A 21,257-nucleotide genomic window follows, 5' to 3' on the forward strand; every position below is an offset into this window, starting at 1 on the left:
GACACGTCTTACCAAGCCATCATCAGCCTGGGACGAGCCAGGCTTAGTAAAAGCAGAGGAAGAAAATTCTCTCTGAGCATCTAAGCAGCACTGGCACAAGTTAGAGGGCACTGCAGGCTGAGATGCCCGAATATGACAGGCAGTACAGAGGGAAAGGTGCTTAGGTTTCTCAGCCACAGGTGCCATTAGTATTTCAGTATGCTTAACAGGCGACTGAAGGTGTACATCCAGCTGAATTCACGCTGCAAAATTTAGGTGTACAAAATTTAGGAGTCCCAAGGCTAGGCATCACAAAGATAGGCACACTTCTGCCATGCCAAACTTAATCGCACAACCAATGTGTTCCAGATTCTGCACACAAGTAGCACGCCCAAAAGAAACTGGGTACACAACCCAGATGCACAGTCAGACGCACTTGCACACACTGACGGTCCTGAAGAGGAGAGCCTAACATGCAGGAAAAAAAATCTACAAAAACGCTGCAGCAGCCTACCATGTGTTGCTCAGAAAAGAAGCCTAACAGCGGGGCTTAGCCCTCCTGAGCTGCTCAACCCGCCAGGCTGTCCAAGTCCCTGAACCTCACACAGAAGAAGGAACGAATGTTGGAATGGTGCACTGAGCACGGCGACCGGAGGAAGGGGAAGGCCTACAAACAACCCTTCTACTCTTTTTTTTTTTTCTTTTTCAACCTTATCTGAGCTCAGCCTTTCCCAGCTGAGTACAGAGACGGTTTCCAGCTGCGTGGGGAGAAAGCATATACCGTCACCACCGTGCTCAGCTTCCTGCATCCGCTGCCTTTCAGCTTTTTTAATCAGCTAAGTCCACGCCAGCTGAAAAAAAAATAAAATAAAACAGCTACAGGACCAAGACACTCATGTGAGGGACAATGGAAATCACCTCAGGAATTCAGGGAGAGTTTCCATTTGGTACCACCACAGGAGAGTGGGGCAAATTACATCTTTTCTCCTCTAAAATTTGAAGCAATCTCCAGTAAGGAAATGCATGTCCACCATCTGCTGGAGACAGGGAATACTGGCAGGCTGACGTCACTGCAGGAGTATATATACTGTGACGTCAGTTTGCTCTGTCTCCATCTACTGGGAGAGGTGCATAACCCACTAGGGTCCTGAATCCATCTATCTGGGTGCTAGGAAATGATGGGGTGGTTTTTTGTTTTTTTTTTGTTTTTTTTTTTATATAACAGGCTGTGATTCATGTCTGGATGAGTGTTCTTTTCATAATTTAAGAAAAGCCACTACTCAATAATATTGTCTATTTGCCCTTGTGGATACAATGGATTTTTGCATTGGTATTTTGTAGTCATAGTGAAAAAGCACATCCTTTATATTTAAAAATATAAAGAGAAAAGAAAAATGACAGTGGTAAGTGGAGAAACCTCCCCACAAAACACAGTAAAAAAAAAAACAGGCAAGTTGATACTTAACTCAGCTATTTAGCTAGTACTGCTGCTCTAATTTCCACACAGACGTTTGATCTCAGACTTCAAATGTTAACGTTAATCCATGGCAGGGCTTAAAAGATTTATTAATTATTGTCACCTTACCTGAGAACAAAAGGATATTTCCTTAAAGCTTTTCTCAAAGGCAATTCGTTTTGTGTCGGGGCTAATAAGGTAAACTTCAGACTGGCCAATCTAAAAGAATACATAAAAAGCAATATGTTTGTAAAATGGTGAAAATACTTCACTCCTACAGACGTTTCTCTTTAGTACACACAAATTCTACTTTAGAAGTAACGCTCAATTAAATCTGAAGTGATAGAAGCAGATTCTGATCATTTCAACTAAAAAAAAGTCAAATTACTTTGATAAAAAATCAAAATTATATGGTTGACTTTGCATTGTGTAATCAATTACTATTTTCTGACCAAAGGGATTATGTTTTTGGCTTAATTACAAATATTGCTCAAATAGAATACAATTTAGTTTGTACCCATTTATAATTATCCTACAAGGTTAAAAAATGTTCAATAAGTAATTTCAGTAGATCAGCTTTATTTCCTATGTAACATGAAACCTAGATTAAACATGAAAAAACATATCAATGACAAAGTTCCAGAGAACAAACTAAGCTATGAGAACTTTGAGAATGTTAAATCCTCCAATTTGTGAGCACTACATTGTAGACTTGGTTAGTCACATGTATTCTATGCACTGCAAAACATACATAAAGGAAATGAGACACTGCATAGAGGAACTGTCACACGACCTGGAATAATGCTTTCATAGGTCGCACTGGGAAACCCTAGAAACCAGTGGTTGGCACCCCAATCTGACCTGCCCAACCAACAGGGTTGGTTTTCATGATATCCACAATGAATATGCATGGCATGAGTTCGTGTACAAATACCTTGTTGGATATCTTCAAAACTAAATCTATTGGGAAGCCCTTAAAGAACAGGAAGGTATCACCATTATAAAACAGCAATTTCTTTCTTACAGGCAATCACTGTTCTATTAACTCCCACATGTACATAACCCTTGGTGCAGTCTAAGTCTAAGACTGAAGTCTCTACCACAACAGAGCTGATAACTTCTGTTAACTCAAGCATAGCTGACCAGTCAAGACATCCCAGCTAGTTGAAATACTTTGCTAGCAGTATGGTCTGAAAAAGGCTCACAGATGTGTCAAAATGTGTAGCAGCTGACACAATCACCAATCACATTTGGAATATAGGAGGAATGTGAGCTAATGGAACAGTAATTGAGAGCAAGATTCCACTCACACACAGTCTGCCCCAAGGAATTTTCAAAAGCAATATCTTAAGGGAATGGGTTGATTGCAGCTTGAAGAGCCCTTCTTTCAAGTTTAGCAAAGATAGACAACCTATTCTTTAATGTATGAGAGCATAGATGGAAGGCTAAGCTATTACTACTATAGGATTATTCCACATATGCAAAGTTGTAGAAAAACCATAAGATAGTCTCTGCTCAGTAGAGCTTACAATCTAATTGATTATTATGCACTGGCTGCAATTTCATCTCCTCCATAAACATGCCTTTTCTACATAGCAGAGACAGCCATTAACCTTGCGGCGTAAGATATCAAACTAAAGATCAGGCTTATTTAATTTTTTTAAATCTGCTGCTGAAATATATCATCTAGTCCAACAAAAAACTGATTACTTTGAGGTTGGTAGACCTCTCTTTTTTCTAAACATCTGGTTTCTTTGTAAATACAATTTTAAAGTCCAGTGAACCTTAAAATCCAGTGTTCCTTTCTCTGCATAAAGCAGAATTAGAACACAGGGTAGGCAACAACTAAATGTGAAAAGGCAGAATTAATTTTTGGAACAAATGATGGAACAGTGTGAAACAATTATTCTGAAACGATTGTAAACAGACATTAAAGGAAAAGCTCTTAAATTCACTAACTCATTTTCTTAGCTTCTCTATGTTCAGCAAAACAAGTCTGACGGTTGAAAAAATAGAGCTAGTAGAATTTAATAGTTCAAAAAGAGAATGAATCAAAGAGTTCAAAACCAGATTCAAATTCCACATAGAAAATGAAGAGAAACTTCGGGCCTTGCAAACTTAGCAGCACTTGGAAATCTGATAATACACTCTGCTTCCCACAGGCAGCATTCACAGCCCTTGGGATAAGGCAATCCCAGTAACTACTCAACAGTAACACCTAGTGGCTGGGCTTAGACCCACAACTTCAGAGGTTCCAGAGAGAGCTCTGCTACATGACTCCAGACCAAGGATGGTTGCTACAATGATTCAGCTAAGTGAATTGGGAAGGGCTAGCCCAGTGGCTCAACGGTAGTACACATGCAGAGGGTTTTTATACCTGGATTGAGCCTTCCACTCCCCAAACCAGTTGGAGACGATATGGATGAAGCATTAACAGCCTCTGGTTGAACCCTTTGCTCTCTTTGGATGCAAGGAGGTAGACAATGACCTGGCTCCCTGATTCTGTCTGGCACTCAGTATTGAGTGGGACCCATGCCCTTCTAATGTTAATGTACCGCCAATTGTCTGTGCACTTCCTGGGTCCCTTCGTGTCATTGCCTCCAATGTAAATACAGATGGGCCAGACATATGGATCCCAAAGTACTTTCCCACGAGGCCAAGCTAGGAACACCCCCTTCTAGGAGAGCCATGACTGCTCTGATGGGACATTCCTGGACATCATGATCAGCCCACAGGCAAAGTGCAAGATCTGTCACAGGAATCTGTAATAGACAAATCTTGTGCACAGGGAGCACTTATCAAAGCTGCTGGCTTTCTTCTCTTTCTGAAGCAACAAATGAAAAATTAAACAGTAAAATCAAATGATTCGATAACAGGAAAAAACTGCTGTTAATGCCACCTCAATGCACTAGTTTCAGTGCACCATGTGGCCACTGAAAAATAAGACAACTTGAAAAAAAAACAAAAAACCCCCGCTCTAAAACCTACCTAAAGATGACTAAAGGGGTGAATGTAGACCATAGGATCCAGTGAAAAGGGATTCCTGCATTACTAGGAAGCAAATCTTCCTTAACAGCAGAAGAGGGAAAAGATCTGCGCTGGTGGGGACCGCAGAAAAGGATGGGGTTGAAGGGGCCCCATATTAATCTGTGATAGTATATCCTGCTTCACGTGCCCAGCATGGCTTGCTCAAAGTTTCTGAAACTGAAGTTACATTTCCATGCTGGGTTCCGTCTGATAATGTCACCCAGCACAGGGCAAAATGGTAGCAGCTATTCTGAAAAACAAAATTACTGGCCATCTGGACAGACAGATAAATGATCCAAATTAACCTCATATTATACAGAATGGAACAGAGCCCTGACAGAAATCCTACACCGCCAGTTTTACAGATACTCTGTCCAAAGAAACACTCCTAACAATGGGTGCAGAGCAGAATTAAGATTCTTACTGCATTACTAACTATGCAAAAAAAGAATATTCAAATTCTGTCTCATCTAAAAAATGATGACACAAACTCCCTCCACTACCAAACACTCTGAAGAAACACAGAACCTGGAAAAAACACACAGCAAACCTGCCCTACCAATCCAGCACTAAACACCCAGAACCCAGCAAACAAAAAGATTATATGCAAATATTGTAATGTGCCCTAGAACGTTCATGTCATACTGAGATGTGCAAACTGGAAAACAGAACAAACTGGACCACTATAGATAGCTACAGAAAAAATAAACACTAACAAAAAACCACACTTCAGTCAAAAATGGAAAAAACAGACAGACCCTTTCAAAATACAGGATTAAGTGATCAAAGATTAGAAACAGAAAGATGCAGATAAAAACTAAACTGGAAACCCTAAGACAGACTCTGCATGCAATGCAATACTGGAGAAATAGAAACAGAAATGTATTTCCTCTTGTGCTGTGAAAAATAAAACATATCCAAGATGCACATTTCCCAAAGCTAAGAGAGAAACTCCAATACTTCCCACAAAAGAATGAGTAAGAAAAACTCTTTCTAGTAGACGATGGCAGATGAAGATCAATTGGACCATACAGGTGGGAGGAAAGCTTAGCACGCTTAAACCCTCCCAACATATGATTGCACCAAATCATAAAATAGACTGAAATGAAATTCCGGTGGCGGGGGAGGGGGAGGAGGAAGACTCAGAGCCAAACTAAAAGGAGCAATTACAAAGTTAACAAATCTGTATGCTAGAAAAGTAAACACAAGTAAGAGACATAAGAAATCAATCTGGTTCTCAATATAAAAGCTAAAAGAACAGTGTTCAACAAATATAAAGGATCCCAAAAAGAGGAACACAGGGAGGAATATCTGGTGAAACTGAGGGAGACAAAGAAAGAAATCAAGAAAGCAAAAAAAGTCAGGTGGAAGAAAGAATTGCCAAAGAGGTAAAGGATAGCAACAAAACATTTTTCAGATATATCAGAGAAAGGTCCAGAGTAGTACAGTGAAATTGAAAGGTGACGATGATCAATGTGTGGAGAGAGATGAAGAAATGGCTGAAATATTAAACAAATACTTCAGTTTGGTGTTCACTAAAGAAGACCCTGGAGAAGGACCATCGCTGGTAAAACAAGACTGTGAAAGAGGGTGGAGTAGACAAAACTTCGTTTACAGAAGAGAATGTATAGGAAGAGCTAGGAAAACTGAAAGTGGACAAGGCCATGGGGCCAAATAGGGTACATCCCAGGATACAGAGAGAGCTTAGAGATGTGCTGACGGGTCAGCTGAAGGACCTGTTCAATAGATCCCTGGAAACGAGAGTGGTGCCGCAAGATTGGACAAGAGTGGTGGTGGTCCCACTTCACAAGAGTGGGAGGAGGGAGGAGTCTGGAAACTACAGGCCGGTTAGCCTCACCTTGGTGGTAGGAAAATTAATGGAGATTCTGCTGAAGGAAAGAATAGTGAACCATCTACAATCTAGTGGGGGTTGCTTGACCCAAGGCAGCATGAATTCACCAGTGGAAGATCCTGTCAGACAACTGTTGATTTTTTTTGATTGGGTGACTAGAGAATTGGATCAGGGAAAAATCGCTCAATGTGATTTACTTGGATTTTAGCAAAGCTTTTGATACAGTCCCACATAGAAGACTAGTGAACAAAATAAGAAGCTTGGGAATGGGTGCCAAGGTAGTAGCATGGATTACAAACTGGTTGACTGACAGGAGGCAGCATGTAATGGTAAATGGAAGCTACTCTAAAGAAAGAATAGTGATAAATGGAGTGCCACAGGGATCTGTTTTAGGACCGATTCTGTTCAATACCTTTGTGAGCAACCTTGTGAAAAGGATAGAAGGTGAAGTTTCTCTATTTGTGGATGATACTAAGAGTGATCACACCTGAAGGAATAGAGAGAATGAAAAGTGATTTAAGAAAACTTTAAAAATGGTTGAAGATTTGGCAGCTGGAATTCAATGCCAAGAAGTGCAGAGTCATGCATATGGGGTGCAGCAATCCAAAAGAGTTTTATGTGATGGGCTGTGAAAGACTAATGTGTACAGCCTGGGAGAGTGACCTTAGTGTGATAGTGTCTGATGATATGAAGATGACAAGGCAATAGCTAAAGTCAGAAGAATGCTGGGATGCATAAAGAGAGGAATAACCAATAAGAAAATGGAGGTGATGATGCCCTTGTAGAGGTCCTTGGTGAGGCCTCACCTGGGGTACTGTGTTCTAGAGATGTGCATTCTTTTATCACGAATTAGGTAATTTTAATGAAATTGCCTAATTCGTTCTGGTTCGCAGCACCCGAACCCCATTTTCCCCGAACTTCGGGGAAAATTTGTTTTTCGGGTTAGTGTGGGGGGAGGGGAACATTTAAAAAAAAAAAAAAAAGCCATCCCAACCCTTCAATTTTACTTTATTATAACCCCCCCCCCACCACCACCACCACCATCCCGATCCCTCTGTAAGACTTACTAAAAGCCCTGGTGGTCCAGCGTGGTCCCGCGAGCGATGTCTCCCTCTCGGGCCGTCGGGCCTACCACGAATCAGTATTCAAAATGGCGCCGTGCCCTTTACCCGTAACATGTCACATGTCACAGGGGCTACCGGTGCCATTGGTCAGCCCCTGTCACATGGTAGGAGCAATGGACGGCCAGCACTATCTTGTGCTCCTACCATGTGACAGGGGCTGACCAATGGCACCAGTAGCCCCCTGTGACATAGTAAGGGCAAAGGCTATCTGCGCCATTTTGAATATTGGCAGCCGAAGGCCCGAGTGCAGGATATGGCTCCAGGACCCCCGCTGGACCACCAGGGACGTTTGGCACGTCTTCGGGGGGGGGGGGGGTTGTCTATGATTTTGTCTGTTTTTTAATCTATGATTGTGTATGTTTTTCATCTTATATTATATAGGTACCTCTTTTTTTTTTTTTTTTTTTTAAAGTATACCGCATATTACATTCCATGGGTACAGCTGTCTAATAAAATTGGTGTTATTGCCCACCATTCTACAATCCAAAAGTTATTTATACAAGAGAACTAAGGCTCAAAGAGAAAGCAAGACAGATTTGTAAGTACTGCTTCCATATGTTCTGGATATTTTAAAAAACTGATTAGCTAGGACAGAGCTTCTCAATTCTGTCCTGGAGCCCCCACAGCCAGTCATGTTTTTAAGGGTATCCACAATGAATTGCATACAATAGGAACTCAGTACATTCAAGACTGTCAAATACATAATTCATTATAGATATCCTAAAAACCTGACTGGCTGAGGAGTCTCCAGAACAACTTTGAGAAACACTAATCTAGACCATTCAACTTTTAAAGGATTTTCCTTTGGAAGCAGTAATGCTATTGCATATTCATCATACATATGCTGAAAACCAGACTGAGTAGGTGGTATTCTAGGACAGGCTTGAGCAACACTGGATCAGGATCAGGCAGAAGATCACCATTACACAGCACTGTTCTCAACATGTGCGTTGTAGTAATTTACTAGTTTATCTCACGGCTAACTTAATAGAATTAAACAGAGCATGAGAATTATACCTGTAAATAAGTAACTTACATGTATATATGGTCAAGATTTACCTCACTCAACAAATAAGATTTATTCCGACATGATGTAACCGTACCTTATTGGCACTCATTAGAATGTACTACCGTACACATTTACCAACCTTAATTTATGTGCCTATATGTAAACCGTTATGATGGTATATAACTTAACGACGGTATAGAAAATATTTCAAATAAATAAATAAATAAATAAATAAAAACACACACACACTGCTTGAGAAAACATGTAAAAGTTTCCTTCTTTCAGTAAGCAATGACAAAAATATTTCCCTAAACAAATTTTCCACCCTCCTCTACCTCCATAACAAACCCTGCTACTTAGCCCTATCTGAAACTATAATTGTATCTTTAGGACACTAATTCATGATTGTGCAAGTGACATCTGATATAAAATGTTTTGAATTTAGAAAGGATAAAGAGTGTCGAATGAATGCTAAAGCATATGTACAGTGCTTTGTCAAAGTCTTCATAAATACATACCCTTGTACATTTTTTACATTCTGCTTTCTAATAAAAAAATGTCAAATCAAAATGCATTGATGGAGTTTCAGTGATCTACACAAAATACTCTATATGTTCACCATAAAAGAACAATTATAAAAATATTCTGAAGTAATTAAAAATAAAAAACAAATAGTCTTGATTACATAAACCTTCACACCAGTTGTCGGAACAACGTCAAATTAGCTTTGGTTAAATATTTGAGAACATGCCATACTGGGTCAGCCCAAAGGTCCATGAAGCCCAGCATCCTGTTTCCAACAGAGGCCAAACCAGGCCACAAGAACCTGGCAATTACCCAAACACTAAGAAGATCCCATGCTACTGATGCAATTAATAGCAGTGGCTAATCCCCAAGTAAACTTGATTAATAGCTGTTAATGGACTTCTCCTCCAAGAACTTATCCAAACCTTTTTTGAACCCAGTTACACTAACTGCACTAACCACATCCTCTGGCAACAAATTCCAGAGCTTTATTGTGCGTTGCATGAAAAATAAATTTCTCCGATTAGTCTTAAATGTGCTACTTGCTAACTTCATGGAATGCCCCCTAGTCCTTCTATTCTTCGAAAATGTAAATAACCGATTCACATCTACTCATTCAAGAACTCTCATGATCTTAAAGACCTCTATCATATCCCCCCTCAGCCGTCTCCTTCTCCAAGCTGAACAGCCGTAACCTCTTCAACCTTTCCTCAAAGGGGAGCTGTTCCATCCCCTTTATCATTTTGGTTGCCCTTCTCTGTACCTTCTCCATTGCAACTATATCTTTTTTGAGATGTGGCGACCAGAATTGTACACAGTATTCAAGGTGCGGTCTCACCATGGAGCGATAGAGGCATTATGACATTTTCCATTTTATTAACCATTCCCTTCCTAATAATTCCTAACATTGTTTGCCTTTTTGACTGCTGCAGCACACTGAGCCGACAATTTTAAAGTATTATCCACTATGATGCCTAGATCTTTTTCCTGGGTGGTAGTTCCTAATATGGAACCTAACATGTAACTAGAGCAAGGGTTATTTTTCCCTATATGCAACACCTTGCACTTGTCAACATTAAATTTCATCTGCCATTTGGATGCCCAATCTTCCAGTCCTGCAAGGTCCTCCTGTAATGTATCACAATCCGTTTGTGATTTAACTACTCTGAATAATTTTGTATCATCCACAAATTTGATACCCTCACTCGTTGTATTCCTTTCCAGATCATTTATATTTATATTGAAAAGCACCGGTCCATGTACAGATCCCTGAGGCACTCCACTGTTTACCCTTTTCCACTGAAAAATTGACCATTTAATCCTACTCTGTTTCTTGTCTTTTAACCAGTTTGTAATCCACGAAAGGACATCACCTCCTATCCCATGACCTTTTAGTTTTCGTAGAAGCCTCTCATGAGGGACTTTGTCAAACGCCTTCTGAGAATCCAAATACACTACATCTACATGTTTATTAACCCCTTCAAAAAAATGAAGCAGATTTGTTAGGCTTCTCGTGGGTAAATCCATGTTGACTGTGTTCCATTAAACCATGTCTTTCTATATGCTCTATTCTACGATTTTTATCTTGAGAATAGTTTCCACTATTTTTCCCGGCAATGAAGTCAGGCTCACCGGTCTATAGTTACCCAGATCGCCCCTGGTGCCTTTTTTAAATATTGGGATTACATTGTACCTGAAGACTGGAGGGTGGCCAATGGATGATTTTAATGACAGGTTACAAATTTTTACTAATAGGTCTGAAATTTCATTTTTTAGTTCCTTCAGTACCCTAGGATGCATGCCATCCGGTCCAGCTGATTTGCCACTCTTTAGTTTGTCAATCTGGCCTACTACATCTTCCAGGTTCACAGTGACTTTGTTCAGTTCTTCTGACTCATCACCCCTGAAACCCATCTCAGGAACTGGTATCTCCCCAACATCCTCATTAGTAAACACGGAAGCAAAGAATTCATTTAGTCTTTCTGCAATGGCCTTATCTTCCCTAAGAGCCCCTTTAACCCCTCGGTCATCTAATGGTCCAACCGACTCCCTCACTTGTCTTAACAAGGCCATAATATACTCGTATCCAAGCACAATAGTTGAGTTACAGTAATTCACATACCCATGGATGAAGAATCAAGCTGTTACAATTTGATGTAGCCCAACTTTGGTAGATGGGGGGCACAACAAATTATATGGATAGAAGGGGGGCCCGAGGCTCAAAACCTTTGCTCACCCTTGCTCTACACTTTCATCATAAAAGAATTATAGAAATATTCCCAAAGTAATTAAGGATAAAAAAAAAGTCTCGCTTTCATGTTTTCACACCCCTTTACTCAGTAATGTGCAATTCCCTTTTGCAGCAAAGGCACCCACCCATAAGTCTTTTAGAATAAGTGAGATGGTGAAGTTTTTGCCCATTCTTCTTAGCAGAAGAACTCAAACTTTCATGTTGTCTGGGGATCTTCTGCCGAATATAATCTTCAAGTTGTGCCACAGATTTTTATTGGATTCAGATCAGAGCTTTGACTGGGCCACTCGAGGACTTTCATTTTCTTCTTAGTAAGGAAATATATCTAAGGCAGTAAATCTGATTGATAGTGTTCCTGATAAGTATACATACTATATAGATCTAGAAAAACGGAACACTATACACGATCCATTTTGATGGATCTATAGTAAATTTGATACATATATATTTATTTAGGTGTTTTATATACAGTCGTTCATAAAAAGATCACAACGGTTTATAATATCCACATTCATATTCATGGTCAATGATCACCTTCTAGTTCAAACCAACTTCGTATAGATATTCTGGTTCATAATCAAATATTCTATATCACATCACACTATCTACTATATAATCTAGCTCATTTTCATAATTTGTCAACCTAACAGTAAATACAAGTTCCAATTCTACTAACAATACACTCACTCCACTATCATTATCTCTGGTACTGATGTGGCAGTTAACCGCATAACACTATTTTATGTTAAATCATAAGCATTTCTAAAGAGCCATGCTTTCAGCTCATGCTTGAAAATCTTATCTGACGTATTATTACCTCTCAGCGGCAGCAGGTCCAGGCTTCCGTCCCGCAGCACGGCGTGGCAGGCTCTGTCGGCAGCGGACCGCACTGACCTTCAGTGCGCCCAAACTCTGCCCCCTCTCTGACGCGTCATCGGCAAAACCAGAAGTTCCTGCGTTTGCGCGGGAACTTCTGATGATTTAAACTCCTGAGCCCAGCACAGCATCGCCTCAGCTACAGGCTTGCTTATGCTGGTGCTCTCCCTGCATTTCTTTGGTTCTCTGCTGTTTTGGACCTTGGACTGCCTTGGACCTTCTCTGCCTGCCTCGACCATGGACTGGCCTTTGACTCTGTTTATTGCTCCCTGCTCTGTTTGGATTTAGTATCTACTTCTGCTTGCTGTCTCCTTTGACCTCGGATTGGGATTTTGGACTCTCTTTGCCTGCTGCCTTTCACGTTCCCTGATTGGATATTGGACTTTCCTTGCTGCTTATCAGCCAGTACCCCGGGTTAAGGTAAGACTGTCATCTACTAAGGGATTCACTAACACGCCGCGTAACACGTATTGACTCTGGAAGTGAGTTCCACAACTTGGGGCCTGCTAAAGAAAACATTCAGTCTCTTATATGCGTTAGGTGTGTGTCCCAAGTGGAAGATGCCATTAGAAGTCCTTAGTTTTGTGATCTTGGGTCTCTCTGTGGTGTGCAGTTTTGAATTGTCACTCCGAATAAACATGGGTTAATATTGTTGATGATACTGAAAATTAGAGATATTTTATAATGAATTCTGGATTGTGCAGGAAACCAAAGCATAGCAATCAGCTAAGGGGTGATATGTTCAAATTTCCTTCTCCCTAGTAAAAGTCTTGCAGAGGTATTTTGAAGTAACTGTGGTGGTTTTAGTAGGCTTGAGTGTAGACCTAGTAAAAGGGAGTTGCAGTAGTCTAAGTTTGAAAATATAAGTGTTTATAAGCCAGTGCGCGGAAGTCCTGTAATATTAACAGAGGTTTTAGTCAATGTAATATTCTCAGCTTGGAGTACTCTCTTGATTAAATTTGCTTATATGCTTTTTCATAGTGAAGTTCTCGTCAATCTGAATTCCAAGGTCTCATACTTGATCTGAGGGAGTAATATTAGTGATTCCTAGGTCTAGGGTTGATGGTTTGTTTATTGTGTTCTCTCTCCTTAACTACACAACTTCTGTTTTGTTTTGTTTTTTAGTTTAGAGTTAGCTTCAGTTGAGGAAGTTTTTGTTGTATGGTCTCCATGTATGTTGAGAGAGATGACGCATATTTTTCAAATGTTTTGTCAAATGGGATATAGAAATCTATGTCATCTGCATATAGGAAGAATTTGATTCCTAGATTTGCTAGTAATGCACATATAGGCAGCAGATAGATGTTGAATAGTGTGGCCGAGAGTGTTGAACCTTGAGGGATACCTGTATCAATTGGGAAGATTTCTGAAATTTGATTATCCAGTTTGACTTGGAATGTCCTATCTTTTAGGAAGGATAAGAGCCATTTGTTAACATTTCCATCTATTCCAATTTCTCTCAGCTGGTGGCATAGTATGGTATGTTCAACTGGGTCGAATGCTGCTGTTAAATCTATTACCAGGATATATGATTCATTGTTGTCAAAGCCTTGTAGTGCTGGGTCAGCTAGGGAAATGAGTAGGGTTTCTGTTGAATAATTTTTTTTGAATCCGAATTGGTTTGGGTAAAACATATTGTTGTCTTCTAGGTAGTTCTCTAATTGTGATAAGACTGCTTTTTCTAGAGCTTTCACGATGAAAGGCAGGTTGGATATTGGTCGGTAATTGTACCAACCATCGATTCTGCCGTTTTATTTTTTAGGATTGTTTTAATCACAGCTTGTTTTGCCCTATCGGTGACCAATCCTTCTGCTAGTGAGTGGTTAATTATAGTTGTGAATATCGGGGTAATTACGTTGTTTACAGTTTTCAATGTACTTGCAGGGATAGGGTCTAATGGATGAGTAGCAGGCTTCATTTTAGTGATTTGCTTTACTTAAAGTTTAGATACTGAATGGCATGAGTTCCATTTCACTTGACCAAATTTTTCAGACATTTTTGTTGGTAAACAATGGGAGAATTGTGATTCAAGTGTATTGATTTTGTTTAACAATTAATTAGCACATTCAGTGCATGAATACTTTGTAAAGTCATAGTTATTTGAGATAGAGAATAGAACTTTGATTAGGTTTTTCTGTTTCAAAGAATAGCTTTGAATTAAATATTACACCATGAATCTGTTTGGTGTAGTATTCTTTTTTGGCTTTATTGATTTGTTCATGGTATTTTGTTAATAGGGATTTGTATTTTTCTAAGGATTCCACAGATTGGCATTTTCTTCATTGCTTTTCAGATTTTCTCAGGGTCAGTTTAGTTTGTCTTAGTTCTTCACTATACTAAGGTTTCTTTTGTTTAGTTGTGTTGCCTTCATTTTGGAACGTTTTTGTCTGGACTGGGCATAGGTTGTCTGCTATTTCTTTCATTTTATCCCAGGAGTCAAAAGATGAGGAGGCATTATTGTGATTGAACTCAGTTATTCTATTTTTAACAGTTTCTTCAAGTGTTTCAGGTTCTTTTTTCTTTAAGTAAATAGATGATTGTTATGTGAGTTTGTTTTGTGGTGAGGAGAGTGATTTCTGCTTTTATTAGCTGGTGATCAGACCATGGCAATATTTTGTGAGACGAACTGATTATGCAGTTATTGTGATTGGCGAAAATTAGGTTTTATGGGTGAGGCTGGATACAAATTGTGACCAACCCATGACTTCCATAGTATCTAGAAAAATTTCACATGCTGTAGATTTAGGTGTGCTGTCTACATGTAAGTTAAAGTCTTCTACAATTAGAGTTGATTCTGGAGCTGGAAACGTTTTAGTGAAGATTTAGATTATAGATGAGCAGTCTTTTTGGATTATTCCGGGTGGGCGATAGATCAAACCAAATCAATATTTAGAAGTGAAGATTTTAGTATAGCAACTTCGTTGGGTTTAAGTTCCTTTTTGCAGATTAAGAGACCACCATCTTTTCATTTGAGTCTGGGGATGTGAAAGGTATCATAGGTTGGGCTATCAATTTGGTTTAGGACATTACCACTGTCTTTCAGCCATGTTTTGGTAATGCAGAATATAGTGGGATTTACTTCCTCTAGTAGGTAATTTATCAGTGGTATTTTTTTTTTTTTTTATAGCAGTTGAACATTTAGTAATAGGAGAATTAACATTAGGCTAGAAGAAATCACAGGAGGAGAGCTGTTACTTATCTTGGGATAGTTCAGGTTGTTCCCCTCTCTTTGCTTGTGTTTTGAAGTTATCTGGTGATTTCTATGGTTTCCTCATCCTGTGACTGTTTCAATGAAATGGATCAGCTCCATTTTATAACAAGCTTGGTAATGGCTAAAATTAGAATTTGTTAACTTCAGGCGTCACTTCAGGCACGCACAAAGGGGCAGGCTCCTTTGCTGTGCTCTTTCGTGTGCGCGCCTGCCGGCACAAGCACCTCTGGAGTTGCTGCCTCACTCCTGCTCCCTCAATGGTGGGTGGGCAGAGGGGTGGTCACTGTGAGCGGGCTCAAGCCGGCTGGCGCCAGTACCAGTGTTTCCTCTCTCTGGCGGGAAGAGGAGGAGTGCTTCTCACACTCTCTTGCCCCGCCGGTGTGGATGTCCGGGTCTGGCTTCCGAGCTAGAAGGAAGACAGCCAGCCGCTCATTCCTCCAGCATTCCTGCCTCGCTCCTGCTCCCAACTAATCAGCTGTTGAATCATTTACCAAAAAGCAGGCAATCATGCTGCCAGCCTGAAGCTCACAATTCCAGTTTTGATTCTCTTCAGGTTGCTGATAGGAGCAATCAGATATATGCAAACACAAAGGGAGGCAGATACCACACCACAATTAGACAGGAACCTCACAGTAACAGCTGTACAAACTCCTTCCACTTGCAGACACATTGTAAGAGATATTATAATAAGTTTACAGTATAGATTTTGAGTAACAGTAAGAACACAAGAACTCAAACAAGAACTCTACATGTGAAAAAAAAAAGCATCGTAAACTGAGTCCCAGAATACCAATACAGCACCTACTAGGGAAATGAAACAAACCCAACTGCTATAGATCCCTACACAGAAGTTACACACTAGCAAAATCTCTCCCCTTGGTCACATGCACAAAGCAGAGATAGATTCTCAACAATTACAGAATAAAGGATCACAAATTAGAACCAGCAATATGCAGACAAAAATTGAAATGGAATTGAAATGGAAACTCCAAGAAGCCATAATTTCTACAGTGTAACAATGACAGAACCACCATTCTTCATAAAACAATAAAAGCAAGAAACAAAGCATCAATTATAATAGTAGAATCATACTAATAAAATAACAACTTTCAAAACTACTGACAAACAGAACATCTATTAAATACATATACATTTTTTTTTAAATTTCCCATGCATCAACAAAATATTTCAAAACAGTACACATCAAACATCACACAATAATTAAAACTGAGGATTAAAAAAAAGCTCCTGCTGTCCATACCTGGGAACTTGATTTCCAGTCACCCTGAGATTATGAGGATTAGGGGGCTAGGGGGAACACCAAAAATGTATCCTCTCTCGATCACACACACACTCACATGTACATTCTCTCGCATACATACCTACACACACTCATACACAGGCTCTAAGTCCCTCTCCCTCCCCATGCATACAAAAGCTCTTACCCTCCCAGATTCCCTCATATACACAAAGGCTCTCACCCACACAGACCCCGAAGGCATGCACCCATTCTCTCTCTCACACACACACACACACTGACCCCCAGTTAGGCATTCATTCTCTCATACACATATGCAGACTCCCAGGCAGGCATGCATTCTCTCACACACACACACACACACACACACACACACAGAGATCAACCTCCAAGGCATTCACCCATTCTCTCAAACACACAGACCCCCCAGGCAGGCACTTATTCTCTCTCTCTCACACACACACACACCAGCCCCCAAAGCAGGCACTCATTCTCACACACACACACACACACTGAATCCCAGGCAGGGACCCATTCTCTCTCTCTCACACCCCCCCCCCCCCCCAACTACTATCAGGCACCCATTCTGCACCCCAGGCAGGCACTAATTCTATCACTCACACACAAGTCCCAGGCAGGCATTCATTAAGAACATGCCATACTGGGTCAGACCAAGGGTCCATCAAGCCCAGCATCCTATTTCCAACAGTGGCCAATCCATGCTATAAGTACCTGGCAAGTACTCAAAAACTATGTCTATCCCATGCTACTGATGCTAGTAAAGCAGTAGCTATTTTCTTTGTCAACTTGATTAATAGCAGGTAATGGACTTCTCCTCCAAGAACTTATCCAAACCTTTTTTAAACCCAGCTACACTAACTGCACTAACTACATCCCCTGGCAACAAATTCCAGAGTTTAATTGTACGTTCAGTGAAAAAGAACTTTCTCCGATAAGTTTTAAATGTGCTACATGCAAACTTCATGGAGTGACCCCTAGTCCTTTCTTTTATCCGAAAGAGTAAACAACAGATTCACATTTATCCGTTCTAGTTCGCTCATAATTTTAAACACCTCTATCATATCCCCCCTCAGCCATCTCTTCTCCAAGCTGAACAGTCCTGACCTCTTTAGTCTTTCTTCATAGGGGAGCTGTTCCATCCCCTTTTCCATTTTGGTCACACTTCTCTGTACCTTCTCCATTGCAACTATATCTTTTTTGAGATGCAGCGACCACAACTGTACACAGTATTCAAGAAACGGTCTCACCATGGAGCGATAGAGGCATTATGACATTTTCTATTTTATTCACCATTCTCTTCCTAATAATTCTTTACATTCTGTTTGCCTTTTTGACTGCCGCAGCATACTGAGCCAACTATTTCAATGTATATCCACTATGACGCCTAGATCTCTTTCCTGGGTGGTAGCTCCTAATATGGAACCTAACCGTGTAACTATAGCATGGGTTATTTTTCCCTATATGCATCACCTTGCACTTATCCACATTAAATTTCATCTGCCATTTGGATGCCCAATTTTCCAGTCTCACAAGGTCCTCCTGAAATTTATCACAACCTGCTTCTCATTTAATTACTCTGAATAATTTTGTATCATCTGCAAATTTGATTACCTAACTCCTTGTATTCCTTTCCAGATCATTTATATGTATATTGAAAAACACAGGCCCCAGTACAGATCCTTGAGGCACTCCACAGCCCACCCCCTCCACTGAGAAAATTGTCCATTTAATCCTACTCTGTTTCCTTCTTTTAACCAGTTTGTAATCCACAAAAGGACATCACCACCTATCCCATGACTTTTTAATTTTCCTAGAAGCCTCTCATGAGGACCTTTGTCAAATGCCTTCTGAAAATTCAAATACTGAGAAGTATGCCTGAACAGAAGACCAAAATGGAGAAAGAAATTCCCAGAGGCCTCTGTGTGTCTTTGGCCTGCCTGGGCTGAATGGACTCTTAGTGACTTACAGAATGTCCCTGGATATCTGTGGAGGCAAGCAGGCACCAGACAGGTGATGTCTATTCATAGAGTCACAAAGAAGAAACCACAGGGGAGCTTCAGGCACTATTCTCAGGAGTTTGTAATCCACACAGTTACAGACGTGTTGATTGTCTTGACCAGTAAGAGTTTACCAGAACAAAGAAAGTCATGGGAAATGGGCTACACATCCTGGGAAGCCAATCAGGGATAGTTAGCGATGATTTAATCATGCAGTTGACATCACAACTTATGTAAATGATCCTTTGGGCAGTCATGCAAGTCTCTAGAACCTTCTACCCTGTATTTGAATGTTATCTATAAAACAAGGATCACTTTCTGTATATAGGGAGATGCTGGTCAGATTGTAAGACGAAGGGCACCCAGTACCCAGCATCTCCCGAGAACACTTATATTGACTAATAAAAATACATTATACTTTTACTGAGTCTAAGTGTTCTTGTGTCCCTGGCCATAAGCATAGAGTAAGCTTTAACAATACATCTACCAGTTCACCGTTATCTACATGTTTATTAACTCCTTCAAAAAAAGTGAAGCAGATTTGTGAGGCAAAACTTGCCTTGAGTAAAGCCATGCTGACTGTTTCATTAAACCTTGCCTTTCTATATATTCTGTGATTTTGATGTTTAGAACACTTTCCACTAATTTTTTCCTGGCACTGAAGTCAGGCCAACTGATCTGTAGTTTCCCGGATTGCCCCTGAAGCCCTTTTTAAATATTGGAGTTACATTAGCCACCCTCCAGTCTTCAGGTACAATAGATTTTAATGATAGGTTACAAATGTTTTACTAATAGATCTGAAATTTCATTTTTTAGTTCCTTCAGAACCCTAGGGTGTATACCATCCAGTCCAGGTGATTTACTACTCTTCAGTTTGTCAGTCAGTCCTACCACATCTTCTAGGTTTACTGTGATTTGGTTCACTCCATCTGAATCATTACTTGTTAAAACCTTCTCCGGAACGGGTATCTCCCCAACATCCTCTTCATTAAACACCGAAGCAAAGAAATCATTTAATCTTTCCGCGATGGCCTTATCTTCTCTAAGTGCCCCTTTAACCCCTCGAATATCTTACAGTCCAACTGACTCCCTCACAGGCTTTCTGCTTCGGATATATTTTAAAAAGTTTTTACTGTGAGTTTTTGCCTCTATGGCCAACTTCTTTTCAAATTCTCTGTCTTATCAATGTCTTACATTTAACTTGCCAACACTTATGCTTTATCTTATTTTCTTCTGCTGAATTCTTCTTCCAATTTTTGAATGAAGATCTTTTGGCTAAAATAGCCTTTCACCTCACCTTTTAACCATGCTGGTAATCATTTTGCCTTCCTTCCACCTTTCTTACTGTGTAGAATACATCTGGACTGTGCATCTAAGATGGTTGTTTTTTTATTTTATTTTTTGGTTTTTTTAACAATGTCCACGCCTCTTGCACACTTTTTACATTTGTATCTGCTCCTTTCAGGGTTTTTTTTTCTATTTCTCTCATTTTATCAAAGTTTCCCTTTTGAAAGTTTAGCACTAGAGCCATGGATTTACTTACTATCCCCCTTCCAGTCATTAATTCAAGTTTGATTATATTATGATCACTATAGACAAGCGACCCCACCACCGTTACCTCTCTCACCAAATCCTGTGCTCCACTGAGAATTAGATCTAAAATTGATCCCTCTCTCGTCAGTTCCTGAACCAATTGCTCCATAAAACTGTCATTTATTCCATCCAGGAACTTTCTCTCTCTAGAATGTCCCAAGGTTACATTTACCCAGTCAATATTAGGGTAATTGAAATCTCCCATTATTACTGTACTACCAATTTGGTTAGCTTCCCTAATTTCTCTTAGCATTTCACTGTCCGTCTCACCATCTTGGCCAGATGGATGGTAGTATACCCCTATCACTATAGTCTTCCCTGACACACAAGGGATTTCTACCCATAAAGATTCAATTGTCATTTAGTCTCATGCAGGATCTTTATGTCCAGGATGGCATAGAGTCCAACAGGATAAAGAGCCACCCCGCCTCCCACCCTGCTCCTGTCATTGCGATATCCTTTGTACCCCGGTATAGCACTGTCCCATTGGTTATCCTCCTTCCACCATGTCTCTGAGATGCCAATTAAATCTATGTCATCATTCACTGCTATACATTCTAATTCTCCCGTCTTACTTCTTAGACTTCTGGCTTTAGCATACAAACATTTCAAAGTGTTTGTTTGTTTGTATTTTCATTCTGCTTTTTAATTGAAAGGGATACACTGGATTTTTTTTTTTTTACCTCATGTGAGTTTTTAATTACAGGCACTTGGACTACTTTTCTTATTATTGGAACCTCACTGTTGGGATGCCCTAATTCTATTGCATACCTCCCGCCGAACCTTGCGCTGTTAAGTGACTGTCGGCTTTCCCTTTGTTCTAGTTTAAAAGCTGCTCTATCTCCTTTTTAAAGGTTAGCGCCAATAGTCTGGTTCCACCCTGGTTAAAGTGGAGCCCATCCCTTCAGAAGAGACTCCCCCTTCCCCAAAAGGTTCCCCAGTTCCTTACAAAACTGAATCCCTCTTCCTTGCACCATCGTCTCATCCATGTATTGAGACTCCGGAGCTCTGCCTGCCTCTGGTGACCTGCGCGTGGAACACGGAGCATTTCAGAGAATGCTACCCTGGAGGTTCTGGA

At 40.2% G+C, this 21,257-nt stretch overlaps 1 protein-coding gene across 5 annotated transcripts in view; it reads right to left on the reverse strand.

Annotated features, from left to right (window-relative positions):
- Positions 1-21,257, reverse strand: part of TBC1D1 (TBC1 domain family member 1) — a 480,914-nt gene that overhangs the window by 272,912 nt on the left and 186,745 nt on the right. For all 5 annotated transcript variants that reach the window (XM_029589471.1, XM_029589507.1, XM_029589478.1 and 2 more), the window contains one exon: positions 1,565-1,654. In XM_029589471.1, the coding sequence (XP_029445331.1) occupies positions 1,565-1,654 (90 nt within the window). The remainder of the gene's footprint in view (positions 1-1,564; positions 1,655-21,257) is intronic.

The sequence above is a fragment of the Rhinatrema bivittatum genome, chromosome 1, assembly GCF_901001135.1.
Source record: "Rhinatrema bivittatum chromosome 1, aRhiBiv1.1, whole genome shotgun sequence".
Lineage (NCBI taxonomy): Eukaryota > Metazoa > Chordata > Amphibia > Gymnophiona > Rhinatrematidae > Rhinatrema > Rhinatrema bivittatum.